The 20488-nt window shown below is 34.0% G+C and overlaps 1 protein-coding gene across 1 annotated transcript in view; it reads left to right on the forward strand.

Moving 5' to 3' along the window:
- Positions 1–19575, forward strand: part of NRK (Nik related kinase) — a 135537-nt gene extending 115962 nt beyond the window's left edge. Inside the window, exons 21-29 of the mRNA XM_063084051.1 lie at positions 31–186; positions 2086–2229; positions 4152–4310; positions 7792–7896; positions 9491–9633; positions 9925–10074; positions 12907–13066; positions 17310–17449; positions 19480–19575. Of these exons, the coding sequence (XP_062940121.1) occupies positions 31–186; positions 2086–2229; positions 4152–4310; positions 7792–7896; positions 9491–9633; positions 9925–10074; positions 12907–13066; positions 17310–17449; positions 19480–19575 (1253 nt within the window). The remainder of the gene's footprint in view (positions 1–30; positions 187–2085; positions 2230–4151; positions 4311–7791; positions 7897–9490; positions 9634–9924; positions 10075–12906; positions 13067–17309; positions 17450–19479) is intronic.
- Positions 19576–20488: the final 913 nt, after the last annotated feature.

The following is a 20488-nucleotide window of genomic DNA, read 5'->3' on the forward strand; positions in this document are numbered from 1 at the left end:
TCTGAATATCTTCCCCTAATTTCTTCACAGTATATGCTGGATTCGTGGAAGTACCTGAGAAATCACCTAAGCAACCCTCTGAAGTCAATGTTAACCCACTCTATGTCTCTCCTGCATGCAATAAACCACTAATCCATATGTATGAAAAGGAATTTACTTCTGAGATCTGCTGTGGTTCTTTGTGGGGTGAGTTTGGTTTCTTAAAACTGAGTTGTTGTTTTAAAGAATATATTTTTATACATGTAGCAAGCCTGTGAAAATCGTGGATGTAAAACATTTGTTTGCTGTTACCAAACCATTACCAATCAAATAAAAATATGCATAATCAATAAAAAATTAAATAAAAATGTATTTACAGCATTAATTTGCCCAGAATTGGTTTTGCTGATTTTTTTTAACTCAATGCAGTTTGACGTTTAAATTGTTGTCCTGACCCATATTTTTAGTTTATCTTTCTTTTTAATCTGAATTGACTTGGCTAAAATATAAAATTGGACTAGGTTATAATTAGTAGAAAATTTGAGCTTAGTTATTCTAATTTAGGGTAGTGTTCAGCATATGATACCTAATGAGGTATTACAAGAAAGATTTATGCAGAATCTTGTTTTCAAGTAGTCTTGAGGATTTGTAGAAAGTTCCTTCTATAATGTCTTAACTTTGATAGACTTTTTCAATCCTTTGTTTCAGAAGAATAATAACCACATCGGTAATGCTGAGACAGTATTTTACCTCAAGCTCATCTGAATCATAAATGAAAGAGAATAAATGAATGCAAGGAGGAGAGATATCCCAAGTAAATCCCAACCTCCAACTTGCAATTTCATATATTTTGCTTAATGTATGATTGAACAAGGGACAGGGTTTTAAAGAAAAAATAGAACAAGTTAGCAAACATTATAATTACACGGATTGAGCAACTTAGAAAAAAATGTCATCCTCAAAATTTTGCTAATTTAACATATCAGATAACAGGAAAGCATTAACATTTCAGTCTGGCAAACTTAAAGAGATATAGTTAATGTCTAGTAACTCATTTTTTTTAAACTTGTGACTTTAAATTTTGAAAACAAAAGATTATAAGAAACATTGACTGTACTTCACCCTCCCTCACTCCCTGATTCCCCTGTGGAAGGAAAATGCATTTCCTAAACTTGCTATTTGCCGTGAAGTGATTTAGAGAACTAGTAAAGGACAGAGTGGAAAAATAAAGGCAAAAACACTTGTCTTTTCTCCTTATACCCATGGAGCACAAATATGAGGGAATGACAAAAAGTTCATGAACGATTTATATTGTCTTTCACTTCTACTTTTCTATGAACTTTTTGAAGTTCCTTGTATTCTCCAAGTAGAAGGAAGACACCGATGTTTTCTCCTTTGTTACATTACATGGCTGATTGTCTTCTATGTCCGTTTATGGTGAAAAATTCCCACGGTAATTTGAAGTATATTTTAACTTTAGTTCTATATCAGTCATCTCATTTGGTCTTTAAACAGTGCTTCTATTTGAACAAATAAAGCCAGTCAAAAAATAATAGAGTATATAGGAATTTAGATACATGAAGGTAAGAACTTATTTCACAGGCATTTATCAATATAAATTTTTTAGTATATGCATGAACATAGAATCACTCAACTTCAAACCAATTATTTACATATAATTATTTTGAAAGCATTAAAACCTTTAGCTATAGTTAGGAATGAGAAATTAAATGAACTCTTTGTATGTGCTATAGACTAAGGATGTTTAATGGTCACTTTCAAAAGGATTGATTGATTTTGATAAAGTTTGGGACACTACTAAATGTTGTTAAGATATTCATAAATTCTATTCATGTGAAGGTATACCAGACACCAGCCAGTGAACTATTGCTAGAAGGTACTGTCTTCTATATTTCCATGTATTTCGGTGAATTTTTTTCTGTTGATACAGAGTAGTTACCAGTAAGAGGTTAACATTAGCCTAAAAATGATAAAAAGTCAATTTTACATAGATCAGCACAATGAAATAGCAAAAATAGTAATATGAATGCAATTACACAAAATAATCTGAACTAATACAGCACTTTTCTTTTTATATATAAACAGGAGTCAATTTGCTGTTGGGAACCCGATCTAATCTGTATCTGATGGACAGAAGTGGAAAGGCAGATATTACTAAACTTATAAAGCGAAGACCCTTCCGCCAGATTCAAGTCGTAGAGCCACTCAATTTGCTGATTACCATCTCCGGTTTGTTTAAGAACTAAAATTAGCTGAGTAATTATGCAGATTAATTAGGCTGCAAACTAGGTTAAAGACCTCCTTAGGTAAAAATGTTCATAGGAGAACATTTTAAATATCTTAATTGGGACACCAGACTTTGCTACATTTATTTTGTAATCTATTTACAATTTAAATTAACTTCCTGCAACTTCACGGTTCTAATTCTCATCCACTCCTGCACATATGACCACACCAACATCCACCATATACCTTTCCTGTGATGTGTTAAGAGCAACAAAGAACAAAGTGGACAATAGTTGGATTAAAAAAGAGAGAGAGAGAGAGAGACTTGTCCCTCGCACAGCCTTATCACAAGGGCCTACGGATATGGTTAGTGACAAAAAGGGATCCCCTGAAGACCTCTTCATTTTTCCTACACTGTAGTTGAATTTCTTAGTTTTGCTCAGTCAGAGCCTGGACCTTTGAATACAAGAGAGCAAGTAAATGGGTGTTAATAGTGATTATGATCATTAAACAGGACTTGGTATCAGGAAAACAGTGGCATTATAGCTGACTATAGGCAAAAAATGACTGACAAAATTAAAGGAGAATTAAAAAGAAAAGTGGCTGGGCTATAGAATAAAATGATGCTATTTAGTCATCTATAGAAGTTTATACTAGGGTACTTCAAAAAGTTCATGGAAAAATTGAATTAAAAGATAATATGAATCCTTCAGGAACTTTTTGAAGACTGCTCATATGCATGTAATATATATTATATATAATTAGTGTGCAAATTTCCATGTTGCACACTAATAATTATGTATATTCCTATATATTATTGAGTTTGAATTAAGTTTTGGTTAGAGGAGAAAACCCTTTTAGGTATGCTCAGACTTTATGATTTTTTTAAATCGTTTCATGGTCATTCATTTATAATTGTTTGAGGTACACAGAAGCAATATTTAGTTAATAAAATCATCTGGGTAGCTTAAAGACTACACATCTGGGTAAAAGATTTGTTTACTTTTTATCCAGCTTTCTCTAAACCAAATGTGCCCTTCTTTAATGCTTGAGCTTCTCTCAAATGCGGATTATTTTTGCATCAAATAGTACCGAGAACATCAGTATAGGAGGATACTCAGTAGTTTAAAGCACATTTTTTTTTTTACCATTTAAGAATAGAATGGAAATAGACATAGATATCTTAAGCTTAACACTGCTTCAAAAATGTTATGTAAAAAATATTAAAGATTAATCACTTAAGTAAGAATCCCATTGTTGGATCTAGAAAATATGTAATAATAAATCCTAAAAATGAATAAGAACAATTGACATAAAGTCACTATATAGAAAGAGAAATGGGTGATTTTAATAGCCTATGTTTCCTGAATAAATTATAAGAATTTCATGGGATTTACAATTAATTAATTAGCATTAAAGATAAATTGAGTTGAGAAAAAAATAATAAAACTATTTAACTATTTCGTAATCATGCTAGAAAGATAGAACACAAAGAGACTCATTTTACTGGTCCTGAATGCCTAAACAGTCAATACTTAGACATTCTTCCCAAGTGCACACACTACCAGGGACAGCTTCTAGGTCTTTGAACTCAAGAGTGGTAATGATTTAGTGAAAAACCAAGGTACAAATGAATGGATGGTAATTCTGTTGCCCGCATAGTCGTGTTCTTAACCTGTTTCTAAGAAGTGTTTTAGATCCACTTCAGACAGGCACATAGGTAGCTGGTAGACACTTTGACTATTCCCTGAAAGTGAGAGATTGCTATCACATTTCCAAACTCTGAAGGAGAAACTCCAATGCAATGTAATTTTTTAAAAGTGCTTTTTACTTTAATGAAAGCTTTTGGTTACAGAGGCAAAATACCTTTACTTTTTTGTTCTTCAAATATATGAAAAGGAACTGTATCTTTTTTTATCTATCAGGACATAAGAACAGACTTCGGGTGTATCATTTGACCTGGCTGAGGAACAAAATTTTGAATAATGATCCAGAAAGTAAAAGAAGGCAAGAGGAAATGCTAAAGACGGAGGAAGCCTGCAAAGCTATTGATAAGTTGACAGGCTGTGAACACTTCAGTGTCCGTAAGTCTAATTCCATGTTTACTATATAGCTGTATAAATTTTGCTTTTTTTCATTTTTTTTTTCATTTGGTGAAATAATTATGAAAGGCAAAGAGTAGATAAATGAAAGAATTTGAAACTTCAAGATGAGTGAATTTTATTGAGACATCTTCTAAGTCTTTCACGCTACAATCTTGGCTGTTATTGAGAAAATACTGATTGACTGAAATAGCTATTAATGTTAAGTTTGATTAAGTCTTGTTTTTCTTCCCTTCCCAGTCACCCTAAATATTCTAGATAAACCGACATTTTTTTTCCTGCCTCTGTATAGATTCAACTATATAAATGTTCTTGATGCATCTTTAACAACCTGTAGAGACTCATAATATTGCCTTCTTTGTAACAGCAATAAAATAGAATCCTTCCTAATACCTACCAGGAAACTTTATGATGTGTCAAAAAGAAAGTTCTTCCATAATCTGCTGACTCTCACTCCCACTGTCAAATTCATGAGTATAACTGCTAACTATTTTATGTCTGATTAGAGTGTTTTCATATCCTGTCTCTTCACAACCATTTACTGTGAAATGGAGTAACAACTCCAGGGTCTCAGAAGTCTGCTCTCAGATGTCAGCAACTGTGAAGTAATGTCATCCCATTCTGTTCTATTTCTGAAGCAAATCCCCTCTATTCCCAACTTTTTTTTTTTTTTTTTATCTTCTTTCCCTCTTCACTAATTGCTCCTTTAGGCAGAACTGGTGGTATAGGTGGGAGATAGCTGGAATCACATTGTATGAATTGCAGCAGGGTATTTTTATCCTGACTGACAAATTTTGTTCTGCAAATCAAGTGGCTTTCAGAGGATGGGTTTTCATAGGTGTGTAATATGTACACATACACCATTAAAGGGGAAAATGAGTACCCAGATAAATTAAGCATTAAATAAATACACTACTTCTAGTTTTAGGTATCACTACTTCTCTCCAACTCATAGTATGTAAATTTGATAGCCTCAGAAGTAAAAGATATTCCCAGATGTTTGTAAAGCAGAACTACCTCCTACTAACATAAATTTTTGGTTCAGTAAAAGATAGTTACAAAGGTAGTCATCTTACAAATTTTGCTTTGGTAGGAGGATGGACTAGATAAATCCAGTTTTCCTGGTTAACTCCATTCCAACCCACACCAACACTCAGAACAACCCAAAACATTTGTTCCACTGACAGGTAAAATGGTAGCAGCTTCACACAGGAGACCAGCAATGAATCATACTTGCCTGGTCTTTTCATAGCCTTCTAGGATCCACAAAACAATGGACTGGCATAAATTACTGCCCTATATTAAAGTTATAGAAGGATTTGCTTAACAGAAAATTTATTTGCTTGTTGAGGTTTATTAATCATGCTCCCTTGACTTACCTGGGAATAATACAGGAGACAATGAAAGAGTAAGCTAGACTCAGATCAAAAGAGAGAGACCGACACTGTGTATTGGTCTCAGACGAAGTCCAGCAAGAGGGGACAGAAACAATATCCCAGCCAAGGTAAAACAACATATTCCACAAGAACCTCAAGGCTACCTTTGAGCAAGCATATACTTTTTTATACTTTTTGTTTTCTCTTTAAAAAAAAAAAGTCCTATTGAAATAATTTACATACTATAAAATGCACCCATTTAAAGTGTACAATTCAATGGTTTTTAGTATTTTTATGGAGTTGTGCAACCATCACCATGATCTAATTTTTATCTTCCCCAAAAGAAACCCTGTATCCATTAGTTGTCACTCCCTATTCCATCTCTCTTCCCTTCTCCCTCTTCCCCTCATAGTCCTAGGTACCCATTAATCTACTTTCTTTCTCCGTAGATTTGCCTCTTCTGGACAATTAATATAAATGGAATCATACATTACATGGCCTTTTGTGACAGACTTCTTTCACTTAGCATAATGTTTTCAAGGTTCATCCTTGTTGTATCACATGTATTAGTACTTTCTTCTTGTTTATTGCTGACCAGTATTGTATTGTATTGATATACCACCATTTTTTCTTAAATCCATGTATTAGTTGATGAGCATTTGCACTCTTTCCACTTTTTGGCTATTAAGAATAATTCTGCTATTAACATTTTTATGTATCTTTGTATGTGGATATGTATGTTTTTTTCTCTTGGATAATACTGCTAGACTTTCAGAGTGGCTGAACCATTTCACATTACCATTAGTAATGTATGAGGGCTCCGTTCTCTCTACATCCTTGAAAATACTTGCAGATGTCTGTCTTTTGATTCTAGCCATCCGAGTGGGTGCAAAGTGGTATCTCATTGTAGTTTTGATTTGCATTTTCCCAATGAGTAATGTTGTTGAGCATCTTTTCGTGTGTATACTAGCAGTTTGCATATCGTCCTTAGAGAAATGTATATTCAAGTATTTTGCTTATTTTTAAATTGTATTTTTTTGTTGTTGAGTTGTAAGCATTGTTTAAATATTCTATATAGTAGATCCTTATGAAATATATGATTTGCAAATATTTTCTCCCATTCTATAGGCTGTATTTTCAGTTTCTTGATAGTGTCATTTGATGCACAAAAGTTTTTAATTTTGATGAAGCCTAAGTTATCTATTTTTTTCTTTTTTTGCTTATACTTTTCAATGTCAAATATACGAATCCATTGCCATATTCAGGGTTATTAAGATTTATCCGTACGTTTACTTCTAAGAGTATTACAGTTTTAGCTCTTACATTTAGTTGTTTGATACATTTTGAGTTAATTTTTGTATATGGTATGAGGTAGAGGGTCCAACTTTATGATTTGCATGTGGCTATCCAGTTGTCCCAGTAACATTTGTTGAAGAGACTGATAATGATTTTGGCACCATTGACCATAGAAATATGGGTTTGTTGACTCCCAGTTCTATTCCATTGATCTATATGTCTATCCTATGTCAGCACCATACTGTTTTGATTACTGTAGCTAGCTTGTAGTAAGTTTTTAAATTAGGAAGTGTAAGTCCTCCATCTTTTACTTTCTTTTTCAAGATTGTTCTGGCTATTCAGATCCTCTTGCAATTCTGTGTGAAATTTGGGATCAGCTTTTACATTTCCACAATAAAAGGCCATTGGGATTTTAATAGGGATTGCACTGAATCTATAGAGATTGCTTCCAATAGTATTACTATCCTAACAATGTTAAGTCTACCCATCCATGGACCTGGGGAGTTTTTTCATTTATTTAGGTCTTCTTTAATTTCTTTCATCAATGTTCTATATTTTTCAATGTACAATTTAGAATACTCTTGAAGGCTAATGAATACACTCCATAAAACTATATTTTTTATATTTTGTTACATTTTGGGGGACATCAAATTGTAACCAAGTGGCTTTTCTTAAAATATACAGTCTGTGCTCTTACATTGTATTTATAACATTTTTAATGACAAATATAAATACTTGATTGTTCTTTTTAACTCTGTGGTATGTTACTTCTTTGTATTTTATCATTGTAGTCCAGCATGAAGAAACAACATATATTGCAATTGCTTTGAAATCATCCATCCACCTTTATGCATGGGCACCAAAGTCCTTTGATGAAAGTACTGCTATTAAAGTAAGTGATCTCCTTTTCCTTTGGCTCATACAGTTTTTCTTTTGAAAAGAAATTGTAAACAGAACAGTATTTTGGAATGCAGTTGCAGAAATATTTACCATTCTTCTACAGTTAATGTAATTTGAATATACCATGTCAATAATTATCATTTAACCCTTTTTTAGACAATTCACAGGCACTACAGCAAGGGAGAATGTGAGGGAAATCCCCGACCCCTCCCCTTACAGGATCTCCCCACCAGCTCCTCACTCCCAATTCCTGTAGTCTACATGAAGACCTTCACTTCTAGAGCCCCAAACACAGGCTTTGGGTGCCACCCCAATGACTTGAAGCTGAGAAAGTCCCTGTTCTCTCATAGTGGGGGGTGGAGAGCAGAGGGAAGGTAAGGAAAGGTGTGGCAATGGTAGAGGGGGGAACCCCATTGGAAGAGGAAGAAGGGAAGAGAAAGCCTTTGCTCCAATTACCATGACTACAGTAGGTGGGGATGGGGAGGAAAGGGGTGGGTCTATACTTCTTCTAAACTGGAATTCTAAACACATTTCTCTCTAGAACTGTTGTGAGGCATAGTGGTTAGGCTTCCCAGTACTCTTTCTACCTTTATTACAATTTAGCTAAATTTCCATGTATCAGCTACAGAAGGTAAACATTTAGTGTTCCAAACAATTAAGCTGCTGCTGATTTTTTTAAATTACATTCCATAAGCTTGGGACTGTTTTTTATCTAGAGTAACTTACTTATAATGCTCCAGAATTCTACTAAAATAAGATTATTTTGTATTTAAACCATAGTAATGAGGGCTGATTAATGAACTGGCAGCATTCTATTGAATCCAATAGGTCCTAACCTGGGGTGTACATCAGAATCAACTGGAACATTTATTAAAAGTCTAGATCTCAGACGAAACCCCAGGCTGAATTAGTGGGTCTGGAGAGGGGCCTGAGAATCTATATTTTTAGCATTTGTTCAAGGTGATTTTAACAGGTTTCTACAAAGCACTGATAGGGACACATCCTGGTAGACCTCAACAACTTATTCATAAAATACTTTTGTATCTTACATCAGGATCTGTTTACATGGTATATTTTGTAGGTCAAAACATTAATGTATACAATAAAAATGGGCTGATTCTTATGACTGCCCCTCAATGTCCATTTGCACAATAATGATGTTCTTTTATAAATAGCACAGGTTACTATATAGACAGTCTGAGTCTGCCCTGACACAAATTACATCTCTGATCTGATCTGCCTAAATTGGTCCTGGGCCAGCTGTCAGTATTTGGATATGGGTTTGTTCTTGGGTATCTGCTGATAGGTCAGAGCTGCCTGATACGGAGCTGGAAAACAACAAGATAAGTACCAATAGTCTGTTTAAGCCTAATACACAGTTACTGGTCCAAGTCTTCACACTAGTTCTTCAATCCCACCTCATGACTACAGTACGGTGAATCCTGTGATGTTCATTCCTCTACTGTGACCTGATCTTGGCAATGAAGCCTGCCTGGCCTCTTGCTTCCTTGGACTAGAAATCATAAGAGCGTAGATTAAACCCAGTCTATGGTAGGTTAACATGTATGGCCTTTTTCATTCCTTACCAAGTATGCATTGATCAATCAGCAGACTCGGAAGGAGACTACATGTCCTATGAAGCCTATATACGAATACTGGCAAAAATACAGGCAGCTGATCCAGCTAACCGGTTTAAGAGACCAGATGAGCTCCTTCATTTGCTGAAACTCAAGGCAAGGATTTTAAGGATGAGGCAGAGTGCAGGGCCATACAAGGCTCTTATGCTATTGGCAGTTTGACCTTTGAAGGGAAACCCTATATTTAGAACCTGAATATAATTATGTCTTTGTTGTAGTAGCAGACTTAAGAAAAGTTGTAATACATAGGTCTCTAAATTCAATATGCCATTTAAAAAATCCTCCTGGTTTTTATATACCTGTAAAGCTGGCAAAAGAGTGGGGAATTTTTGCCTTAGTCAGAATGTCATTTTGGTCTTCTGGCCATATTTTGGTTTATATTTGCAGGTATTTCCAACACTTGGTCATAAGCCAGTGACAGTTGACCTGGCTATTGGTTCTGAAAAAAGACTAAAGATTTTCTTCAGCTCAGCAGATGGATATCATATCATTGATGCAGAATCTGAGGTTATGTCTGATGTGACCCTGCCAAGTAACGTAAGATAATACCTTCAGATCCCTAGAAATTATTGTATGCCAGTATTTGATTTTTCCCAACTGTCAAAATTCTGAAAGGTTTAAAAATATGATTAGCAATATCTACACTGGAACTGACACCTAAAAGGTAAGTATATAGTGCCACAAAGTGGTCATGCATAAACAAAAATCACTGATGGTTTCTTAGTCCAGACGGCTGAATCTATTCTGAATGTAGATTTTGTTTGTCCAGCACAGTATGTTCTTATTTTTAAAGAATAAAGTTCACACTTAAAATCTGGACTTCTACTGATAAACCAGAATATCTGACAACATCAGGCCCACATTATTATCCAGTCTTTTCAACTGGAATTGACTCTCACTTGCCTTCTTTTTGATGGGATATATGCTGTACATTCTCTATCCACCCATTTTTATGCACTTATAAAAACTAGCCCCAGGAGGCATTTGAGTTTCAGTCCTTGCTTTAGTCTTTCTGGACCCCATAATACATTAACAGATTTTTAAAAATACATCACCAATATTGAAATGTATCCCCCTTCTTTATTGTATTACTTTTACTGTGATACGTAGCAAATTATCATAAAATGTTCTCTTATAATATTAATTATAGTTGGAATTTTTGATCAAAGGTTTCAACATTTTAAAAGCATATGCACTTCAAATTCTTAACTCTTAAGTAATTATAAATATTGAAAATATGATACAACATCTAAAATATAAATAGTTGTAAAATATTTTAAACATCATTTATATAAAGAGCTGGAGCATAACATAACATCACCCCCCCACACACACATCATATAAAACAGAATTTTATTGTGTCTCAAATTTGATAGTGGCAATGATGTTGGTCTGAGTCAAAATTATATTTAAAAGGAAAGCCTGAACCAACAGTTGTGTGCTTCACCTGTTTTTACTTCCCAGTTTGCAGACAACTAAACTTGTAGCAGTGTAGCATTACATAAAATGTCCAGGAGAAGACTTTTGTGTGCTTTTAATCATTGTAGCCATGCGATATTTTGAACAGCTTTCAAAATTATCTCATATATCTCTAACAAATTACATAGACCAATTGTCAGAACATTAGTGGAGATATTATTTTTAAAGTATTTTTGTTATGAAAGTAATCATTAGCTGATCACCCAGTTTTTGCCTATGACTATATACAAATCACCCTATTTATAATGGAGAAAATACCTAACGAATCCCAGCCAAAGCCACTTAGATATGAGGTTAGGTTAGTTTTGATATAAATACTATAGTACTCTTCAGTTGGAGTGTCTTTCATAGCTTCCTCCATCTTTTTATGTTTTTTAATGTTGTGTCAGGTAGCCTTTAGAAGCTCTTTAGTGCAGTATTGAAGATTGCATCATTGGTCCAAGTTTAAACTTATTTGCAAATCCATTCAAGAAGGTTGAGTTGTGTGTTCCATCTGACTAATAAGCAAAGAAAATTATTTCTTTTTGAAGTAATCTATTAATTACTGTGGAAGCTAGAATGAAAGATGAGTTCTTAAAATTATTTTCTGACCTAATTAGGATACCTTATGTATATTTAAAAATATTTTTAGCTAAATGCCCTAGTGTCTTGACCCATTAAAAGAGAAAGGACTTTAATAAAAGGGAGGGGAAGGTGTCTTCTGAAACAGAATGTACTAAAAATAGTATTTTACCAAGAGTGCTAGATCACAAAAACTGTAATGTTACAAGAGAATTTGTGTGTGCTAACATATCTGGTTACTTCAGGAAATCTTCTGAGAAGCAAGAGAATTATCTCTGAGGCTGTCAGGATTTGCAGCAGTCCAGTTTTTTTCTAAAAAGATTTTATTTAGACAGCCTTCTTTCTTGTAATTTCTTTTACTCTTTTCCTTCATCTCTTTTCTGATTCAATTGCTCATGCAAGTGCCCAGGGAACGCATTAAAATTGCTTTTCGCCTCTGGATTCCCATTTTAGTTTTAAGGATTGTTGTTGCTGAGACATGGCCTCAAGCACTTGGCCTGAGTACGCTGGGTTTGGCAAGTATAGTTTCTGAACTTTTTTTTCTTTAACATGCTAATTTGGAGAAACTGTAGAGGAACACAATTGTTCATTTCTCAGGGAAAATTTGTTAATGTGACAATATCTGTAGTTTAAGCAAATTTTGCCACATTGTTTATGCATCATGAAATTTAGAAATGTTTAGATATTTCTTAATATTTCATGTTATGTCACCTAATATGTCTCTGAATTTTTGTACTGAATGTATTTTAAGATTATATAAATGGATAAGAAATCCTACTTTTTTGCAAATTGGGAATGACTGTTATATTTCAAGCTATGAAGAATATTACAAAGCTGCCCCTTGTAGGCATTTTAAGCTCAATCTGTTTTTAGGTTAATTTTCTGTTTCTGCTTTGAGTGAATTGGCTAAAAACCAAGGATTGTGTATTTGTTAGATGGCTCGCACATTCATTACTAAAGTATTCATTAATGTGCCAATGTGAATCTTAAATCTAAGTCTGTAGCAAGTAATGTTACTTCTATCACTATATATAATACTTTGTGAAATTTCAAGAAATTTGTCAGTATTGGAAATATATCTTTGCCAATTTCCAACAAGGCTTTTCTCCTAAATATAAAGGAAAATATTAAACAGTGACAATCTTATGACTTAAGGAAAGCAGCTTTTTTCAAGTGTTGGATAACATGCTGTTTAATTTGGAAATAGAGGTTTCTCTGCCTCCCTGCACTTTGAACCTCTTTTGGTCTTTGTTGCTCAGCCAAGCTGCTTCAATTAAAGTAGTATGATAAAATGTAGAACATATAAATCTTTATGAAACATAATTCCAGCCCCTGGAAATCATTATACCACAGAATATCATCATTTTGCCTGACTGCTTGGGAATTGGCATGATGCTGACCTTCAGTGCTGAAGGCCTCTCTGTGGAAGCAAATGAACAACTCTTCAAGAAGATCCTTGAAGTGTGGAAAGACATTCCCTCTTCTGTAGGTATGTATAAAGTTTCTTACTCTTTCAAATGATCCCAAAGAAGCTTTTCAAGGGTAAAAATCATGTCCTAAGAAAAGGTTTCTCGAATTATTACGTTTTCTCAAGGCACATTCGGTTAATTGGGAGTCCTGCATACTTATTTCCTCAGTAAGGTGATGGTGTGTTTGTTGTATGCTTAATGTGGTACTCCACGAGACTACCACAAAGAGACTGATTTTGGTGTTCTGAGTTGTTCATTTGCAATAATTATATAATTTAAATTAATTCTTTTTCACAGTAATCTACAATTTTGTTTTAACTACCTTTGCTTGAAGACTTTACACAGATGTTGAAAATACTTTTTTATCACATTGATTTTGGGTGTTTACCTTTTATCTTATGAGACTGTCAAATAGTCATAAAAGAGCAAAATATTTATATTACATGTAGTCAGTAGTGTTTGTTTAGTGAATATTCTGTGAAGAGCCAAATCATTTAGAAAAGAAATAGATATGAGTAACTGGAATGCCTATTAGATACCACCCAGATGGCAACATAAAGGAAACTGACTTTTCATCTTCATCAGAGTAGGACATTTTTTCTTTCTAACCAGTGCAAGACTGCTGATCTGGGTAATCCGAATAATTTGAGATTCTTGTGTATGTTTCTGAGGCTTAGTGACTAAAGGGATGATTCTAGATAGAGAAAAGAATGCATTTGAAAAGTAAACATATGAGGGAGGGTAGAATGATTAGACGTAGGATAACTGGTCCTAAAAGGAGAACTTTAGTGGAATACATAAAGGTGAAAGGCAGCAGTGTGTGTGTGTGTGTTCATGCACATGCTTGCATACATACTCAGAGCGAGACAAAGATGGAGTTCGTCTGTCAAAAGAAAAGTCAGAAGCCTCTGAAATTTCTGTAAAATGGCTAAATGTGATCCTCATGTGGCTTTAAGGACAAGTTTGAAAGAATTTCTTTTTAATGGACATTTTTTTCATATGGGATGATGGCACTTTACACTGCATCTGCAGAATCCTTTCTTTTTGCATGCATAGTCTGTGTTAAGGATTGGCCTGAAAACCTACTCTAATTTCTTCAAACAGGTAAGAACTCACAGAGGATTTAAAACCATTTTAAGTGACAGAAGGTAAATGCTTATGGTATAATTGACAGATCTGGGGCAAAGGAAAGTAAAAATAATGAATCATGTTGTAACCTTATAGTGGTCTTTTTGTGATCAATATGTTAATAAGAAATGGGAATAAGGAAATTCAGTTCAAATGTGAAACTGAACAAACTGCTATATTTATGCCACTAGACAATCATAGGAGCCAAAGGGATCTTGAAAGGTGATTTGGCACAGCTCTTATCCTTAAACAGGACAACTTCTGAACTAAACAAAAAACTATTTTAAGCTACTATTATTTGAACAACATATACGTGTAAAATAAATTCTAATGCTATGAAAACATGACATTTTAGTTTGTGTATTAAGGATATTTTGAGAGTATACTAAAGACTACAGTATAACACTGATATTAAGGAAATCAATTACTCTACTTTTTCTTTTTTTATTGAATCATATTTGATTACACATATTTTTAGGATTCAGTGTTGACATATGTTGATCAAATCAATATTACTAGTATATATTGTTAGAAATTGTACTTATTCTTTATGCCCCTTGTCCATTCTCTCTCTATCCCCCTCTCCCTCCCTGCTCCCACCACCAATAACCCTAGATTTCTTCTCTCCCTCTAAAACAGTAATGGTTACTCTATTGATTTGTTGCCTAAGTGATCTGTCCAATGCTGAGAGGTGTGTTCAGGTCCCCCAATATTATCATAGAGCAGATGCTTCTTCTGTCACTCTGGAATGGGCTTTGTGGAGAGAGACATCCTCTTCTTTTCTTTGGTCTCTGCTGGTGACTCTCCTTGTGTCAATGCACTCCAGTGGCTGGTGGACCATCTGCATGGTGGTTGTGATGTCTAGCCACTTTTGTGGCAGCTGTGGTTACTGTGGTGGCTGTCGTGGGCCAGCCACATGTAGGTGATGTTTTTGGCATGCTCCTTCGTGCTGGCGGTGTGCCAGGTTGTGAGCAGGGGGTACTGGTGCCTGGCTCCATGCCACAGGGCGAGGGACAGGAACCCCCTGCCCACAACCTGACACAGCAACAGTGCCTCAGGGCTCTACCCAGGGGCCTGTGGTATGGAGCTAGGGACTGGACCTCCCCCACCCACAATCAGGCACACCACCAACACCTTGGGGCCCCAAAAGGGGGCCCAGGACATGGGTCCCCCCACCCACAATTACTCTATTTTTCTGTTTAAGAACAACTGTAGGGCTGGCCAGTTAGCTCAGTTGTTTAGAGCACATCCTTGTAACACCAAGGTCACAGGTTTGGATCCCAGTACAGGCATGCCACAAAACAAAAACAAACAAAGAAAAAACTGCTTTGTTATTTAAAACTAACTCAGATCCAGATCTCCCCAATCTAAATTTTACATTTCCTTAAGCTATACTAAATGTTTTCAATAATAAGATCATTGCATTTCCAAACACGTATATATAGATGCTTAGTGTTTGCATCAAGTATTACTAATTGTTCCCACTTCCCAGGCATTGCATCCTATCTCAGAAAGCAAGCTAGTTCAGTAGATAGGTTAAGTGGCATATTTATGTGTTTCAGGACTAAGGTGGAAATTATGTGGTTCCATATGAACTGTGTATTTGGACTCAGCTGGTAACCTGAGCATTAATTTTAGAAATTTTTGTTCTGTATGGTTGTTGACCAAAACATCATTTTTAATGTAGTCACATAGGTGTAAAAAATTCAAATTCAGATAAACTAAATCTATTACTTGTTCCCATCACTCAGGCTGCTGATTCTCCTTATTTTTCCTATACCTGGGATAACTTTAATTCTAGTCTGAAATTGGATTTATAAAGTCTTTCAAAGGGCAGCTATTATTCTGAGTCAAAATGTAATTGTAATTTAATTACAATTTTGATGACAACTTAATGCACCTAAATATTTTGAATTGTAATATAAAGGAAAGCAGGAGATAATAAATGTTTGGTTTTAGTTGAGGGATTCAAAATGGTTCGCACTATGCCTATGAAAAGTCACTTCTATAAAATTTTAATAATTTTTTCATAGGGTCTTTCTATGTATATTTAATGTATACTTATATAGGCCAGATAAATTTTGGTTGAAGCAAAGATGTCCTAGAACCTTCGAGAAAGATAAGAAAAAAGTTTTAAAAACCTATACTGTAATTATATCAATGCAAAGTTTATTTCCTTTATAATGGAAATGGAAAGTCATTTAATTGAATTCCAGTTTTAGTTATATTAATATGGGAATGAAGTTGCCTTATTTTGGTGTTTTCTAGACTATTTTAGCTTAGCTTGGGTTAAAATCTTGAAATTATTTTAAATGTCAGGATTTTATTTATTTATGGAAATTTCCTTCCCTCTAAAGTACATGAGAAGATCAACTTGAAAATTAAACATTTAATGGTAATGCTGCTTCCTATGCCAGAAATACCTTACAGCACCAGCTCACTTTATGGCTATTTACATAATTAGGTTTTCTGCTTTAAGGCAATTATTTACATAATCTATATTGTCATAAAGTATTATAAAACAGGGACAAAAATGTTAAAATCTTAATAAAATTTCCTCAGCAGGAAAAAGCCTTAACAGTATCAAATTAGCTTTAGTTCTGCATATAACATGGTAATTTATTGAATTGCATTAGGGTTGCTAAAGTCATTATTTGAGTAATTTTTTAACAGTTTTAATTTTTAAGAGTCAGGTTTCCAGGTATGTCACTTGAGCACAAATACAAATCCTTATTAGGAACCCTTGTAGGGAATACTGTACCTCACCTGGACTATAAAATAAAGAATGGCTTTGAGTAAATTTGAATTTTGACAAACAGTGTAGAATTAACCCTTGGCTTTTTTGGTGATCTTAGAGAATATGAATATAAGAATTAATTGAAAAAAAAAAAAAGAATTAATTGAGATCTAGTAGTTCAGGGTTGGTCACAGTAGTGCCTTTAGATAGGTGGTTTGAACACCACTCCTGAGCAGCAAAATGACTAACTGACTGACTATAGTAAAAGGGGAAAGAAAGGATGTATCAACCTGAAATATAATGAGCCTCTTAATAATCAAACGTTGACTGTGGTTATAATTTTCTATCACTATTGTAAAGATTTTGTGTTTTTCTTATTTTTTTCATTTTTGTTGTAGCTTTTGAGTGTACACAGCGAACCACAGGATGGGGCCAAAAGGCCATTGAAGTGCGCTCTTTGCAATCAAGGGTTCTGGAAAGTGAACTGAAGCGCAGGTCAATTAAGAAGCTGAGATTTTTGTGCACCCGAGGTGACAAGGTATAACTTAACGATCTGCAGTTAGGGCAAAAATAAAACAAGCATTCAAAATTAACTGTGCTATATTTTTCAAGTTGGCATAATGTTGATAAAAACAGTTTTACATTTTGCAGAGGAAACATTGATTTGGTAAATGATGAAATTTGGTTTAAAAAATATTTTCCGGGCCGACCCCGTGGAGAACTCTGGAGAGTGCCGCGCTGGGAGCGCAGCCGCGGGTCCAGATCCTATATAAGGATGGCCAGTGCGCTCACTGGCTGAGCGTGGTGCGGCAGGTCACAAAAAGACAAATTATATATATATATATATATATATATATATATATATATATATATATATATATATATATATTTTTTTTTTTCCAAAAAAGTGAAAATTCTAGTTACATCTTAAGCAAAGCTTATTCATTATTTTGTTTGGTGCAAATTCCTTTATCATTTTTGATCCATAGTCCTTTTCATGTTCATATTAAAATGATATTTTTAAACAAAATTCTTGAGCAAATCTGTTTATTATAGCTTTCAAAATAATTCAATCACAGAAGAAGTGAAAAGTACTTACATTTGCTGGGCATCTAATTACATGGTAAGCCTTGTGCTAGGTACTTCAAAAGCTATCTCAATTTATCTTTACAAGAGTATTATGATGTCCATTTTGTAGGAAAGAAAAATCAAGATTGGCAATTATTGTGTAAGTTGATCAATTTAAAAAATTAATTCAAATCATTTAGATGGAAAAGTTCATTGTATAAAATCATTATCATTTCAACATATTATAAAAAATAATAATGTGAAGAAGCAATCTTAATAAGATTAGAAAATACTCAAGTTTGAAGAGATTACAGAGGATTACTCTTAATATAAGAACAACCAGGGTAAAGCACTGTACATCAAGGAAAGGTGCCAATTTACAATGTAAAAGAGATATAATGTCATGCACCAGTGTTTGAGGTGAGATAGAACTAGGATGCACTCCTGGCTCTGCCACCTAAGGAGGTGTGAGAACCTAAAAATTTGATTGACCTTTCTGAGACTAAGTTCCTTCATCTCCAAAATGGGAATATTAATAGCTGCTATAAATAACAATTGTGAAAATTAGAGATGATATGTATATAATAAGCATCTCACAGATTGCCTGGCACATAAAATGTGTTAAGTCAAATATAGCTAGTACATCTTATCATTATCATTGTGTCCCAACCCCTCCCAAGTATAGCCGTTTTAGATGTCAAAAGCCTTAGTACTAAAAAGAAGGTCTCTGTTTGATATTTATGTTCCTGTTCTGTTCAATTTTCTTTATGGCACAGCTCATATTTAAACATGTTCCTCTCTGAGCCATTGGGTTTAACTCATTATATAAATCTGGTGATGTCAGTACATTTCACTGAAATAGACAATCAGAACAGGTAGAAAATTTCACTGGCTTCTTAACCACCAGCAGCAGTGATAAACAACATCTAAATGACTTAATTGTTTTCTTATTTTAAAAAAAGTCAACTGGACTAAAAGGAGATAATTGTTTAAAAAGTAAATAATTATTAACTAATTAAAAGTATATTATTTTTTTAAATTTCATTTTACTTCTCAATATACATTGTAGTTGATTTTCATGCCCCTTTACCCATTCTTCTCCACCCCCTCCCCTCCACCCCCCACATCATATCTGTTCACTTGACTTAAGAAGTTCAAGGAAATTTTGTAAAGCATTGTTAACCAAAACTAATCAAGAACTTCAGCAGATGAATGTCACCCATGAAGGGAATAATTTTATTTAAACCATATGAGTTATAATTATATCGAATAATATAAAAAATTGTAAATATATAATTTAGACTCCAAACTAATTTAAACTCTTATTCTTTAATTTGAGGAAAACAAGTTCTCAGAGATAGTATGGCTGAATGTTTTAATTAACAGATGCAGATAAATTGAAAATATAGTTATATTCTAGAACTTAATACTTTCGCTTATCAAATATCTGGTTACAATGTATTAAATATCTACTAATGGTGTTTTTCTTTCTTTTTAAAGCTGTTCTTTACCTCTACCCTGCGCAATCGTCACAGCCGGGTTTACTTCATGACCCTTGGAAAACTTGAAGAACTCCAAAACAATTATGGTGTTTAAAAGTTTCCAATGATTTATTACAACATTTACAAACATCACGTATATGCAATTTGCATCTTCAGATTTCTGAGATTAAATGATCATTCATTTATATTGTTAGGGAAAAATTAAATCAGAAACTTAATTTTTAATGTAGTACAGAATAGTTTCAATGAGAAATGCAGCATTATATATAAAATAACTATAGCAAGCTCTATGTACTCCAATGGTGTACAATATTTTTTGCACAAACTTTGTAACTTTTGTTACTGTGAATTCAAACATTACTCTTCGGACAGTTTGGACAGTATCTGTATTCAGATTTTATAACATGGAGTTAAGAAATCTGTTATGAATTAGATTACAAGCAGCTTTCGAAAAAATTGACCCTGAATAAGATTTTTCAGTAAAAGAAAAATATCAACAAAGCATATGTGGTTTTTCCAAAGTCATATAAAAAACTAAAGGTTAGATCATGAGACGAAAATAGTAAGGTGTATGTTATAACCCAGACTAAGGTTGAACAACCTGCATGCCCAGAGGAGAAAACTATGGGGATAAAGGCGAAAAGATCACCCATTGCCTCACTGCTCCATGACAATTAAGGTGACAGAGACTAGTTGTGTTCTTTTCCTCCATATTAACCTGGTTTTTCTCCCGATAAGAAGAAAGGAAGAAAGCCTCAGCTGTTTGGTTTTCCTCAGAACCCCCAAAGATGTGCAATAGCTGTTTTCACGAACCACCAAGTAATAATACACTTGCAAGCCTGAATACAGGACTGAACTCCTATACACATGTACTGTAGAATTGAGGGTTTTGGGGTTTTTTTTTAATACTTTAAAGTAGGCGTCAAATTCTACACCCAAGGACAGATTGGTTGAGTTGTCAAAATTATTTTCTGGCCAACAATGTGACAATGAGACAGCATCAAATA

The sequence above is a fragment of the Cynocephalus volans genome, chromosome X (genome assembly GCF_027409185.1).
Source record: "Cynocephalus volans isolate mCynVol1 chromosome X, mCynVol1.pri, whole genome shotgun sequence".
Lineage (NCBI taxonomy): Eukaryota > Metazoa > Chordata > Mammalia > Dermoptera > Cynocephalidae > Cynocephalus > Cynocephalus volans.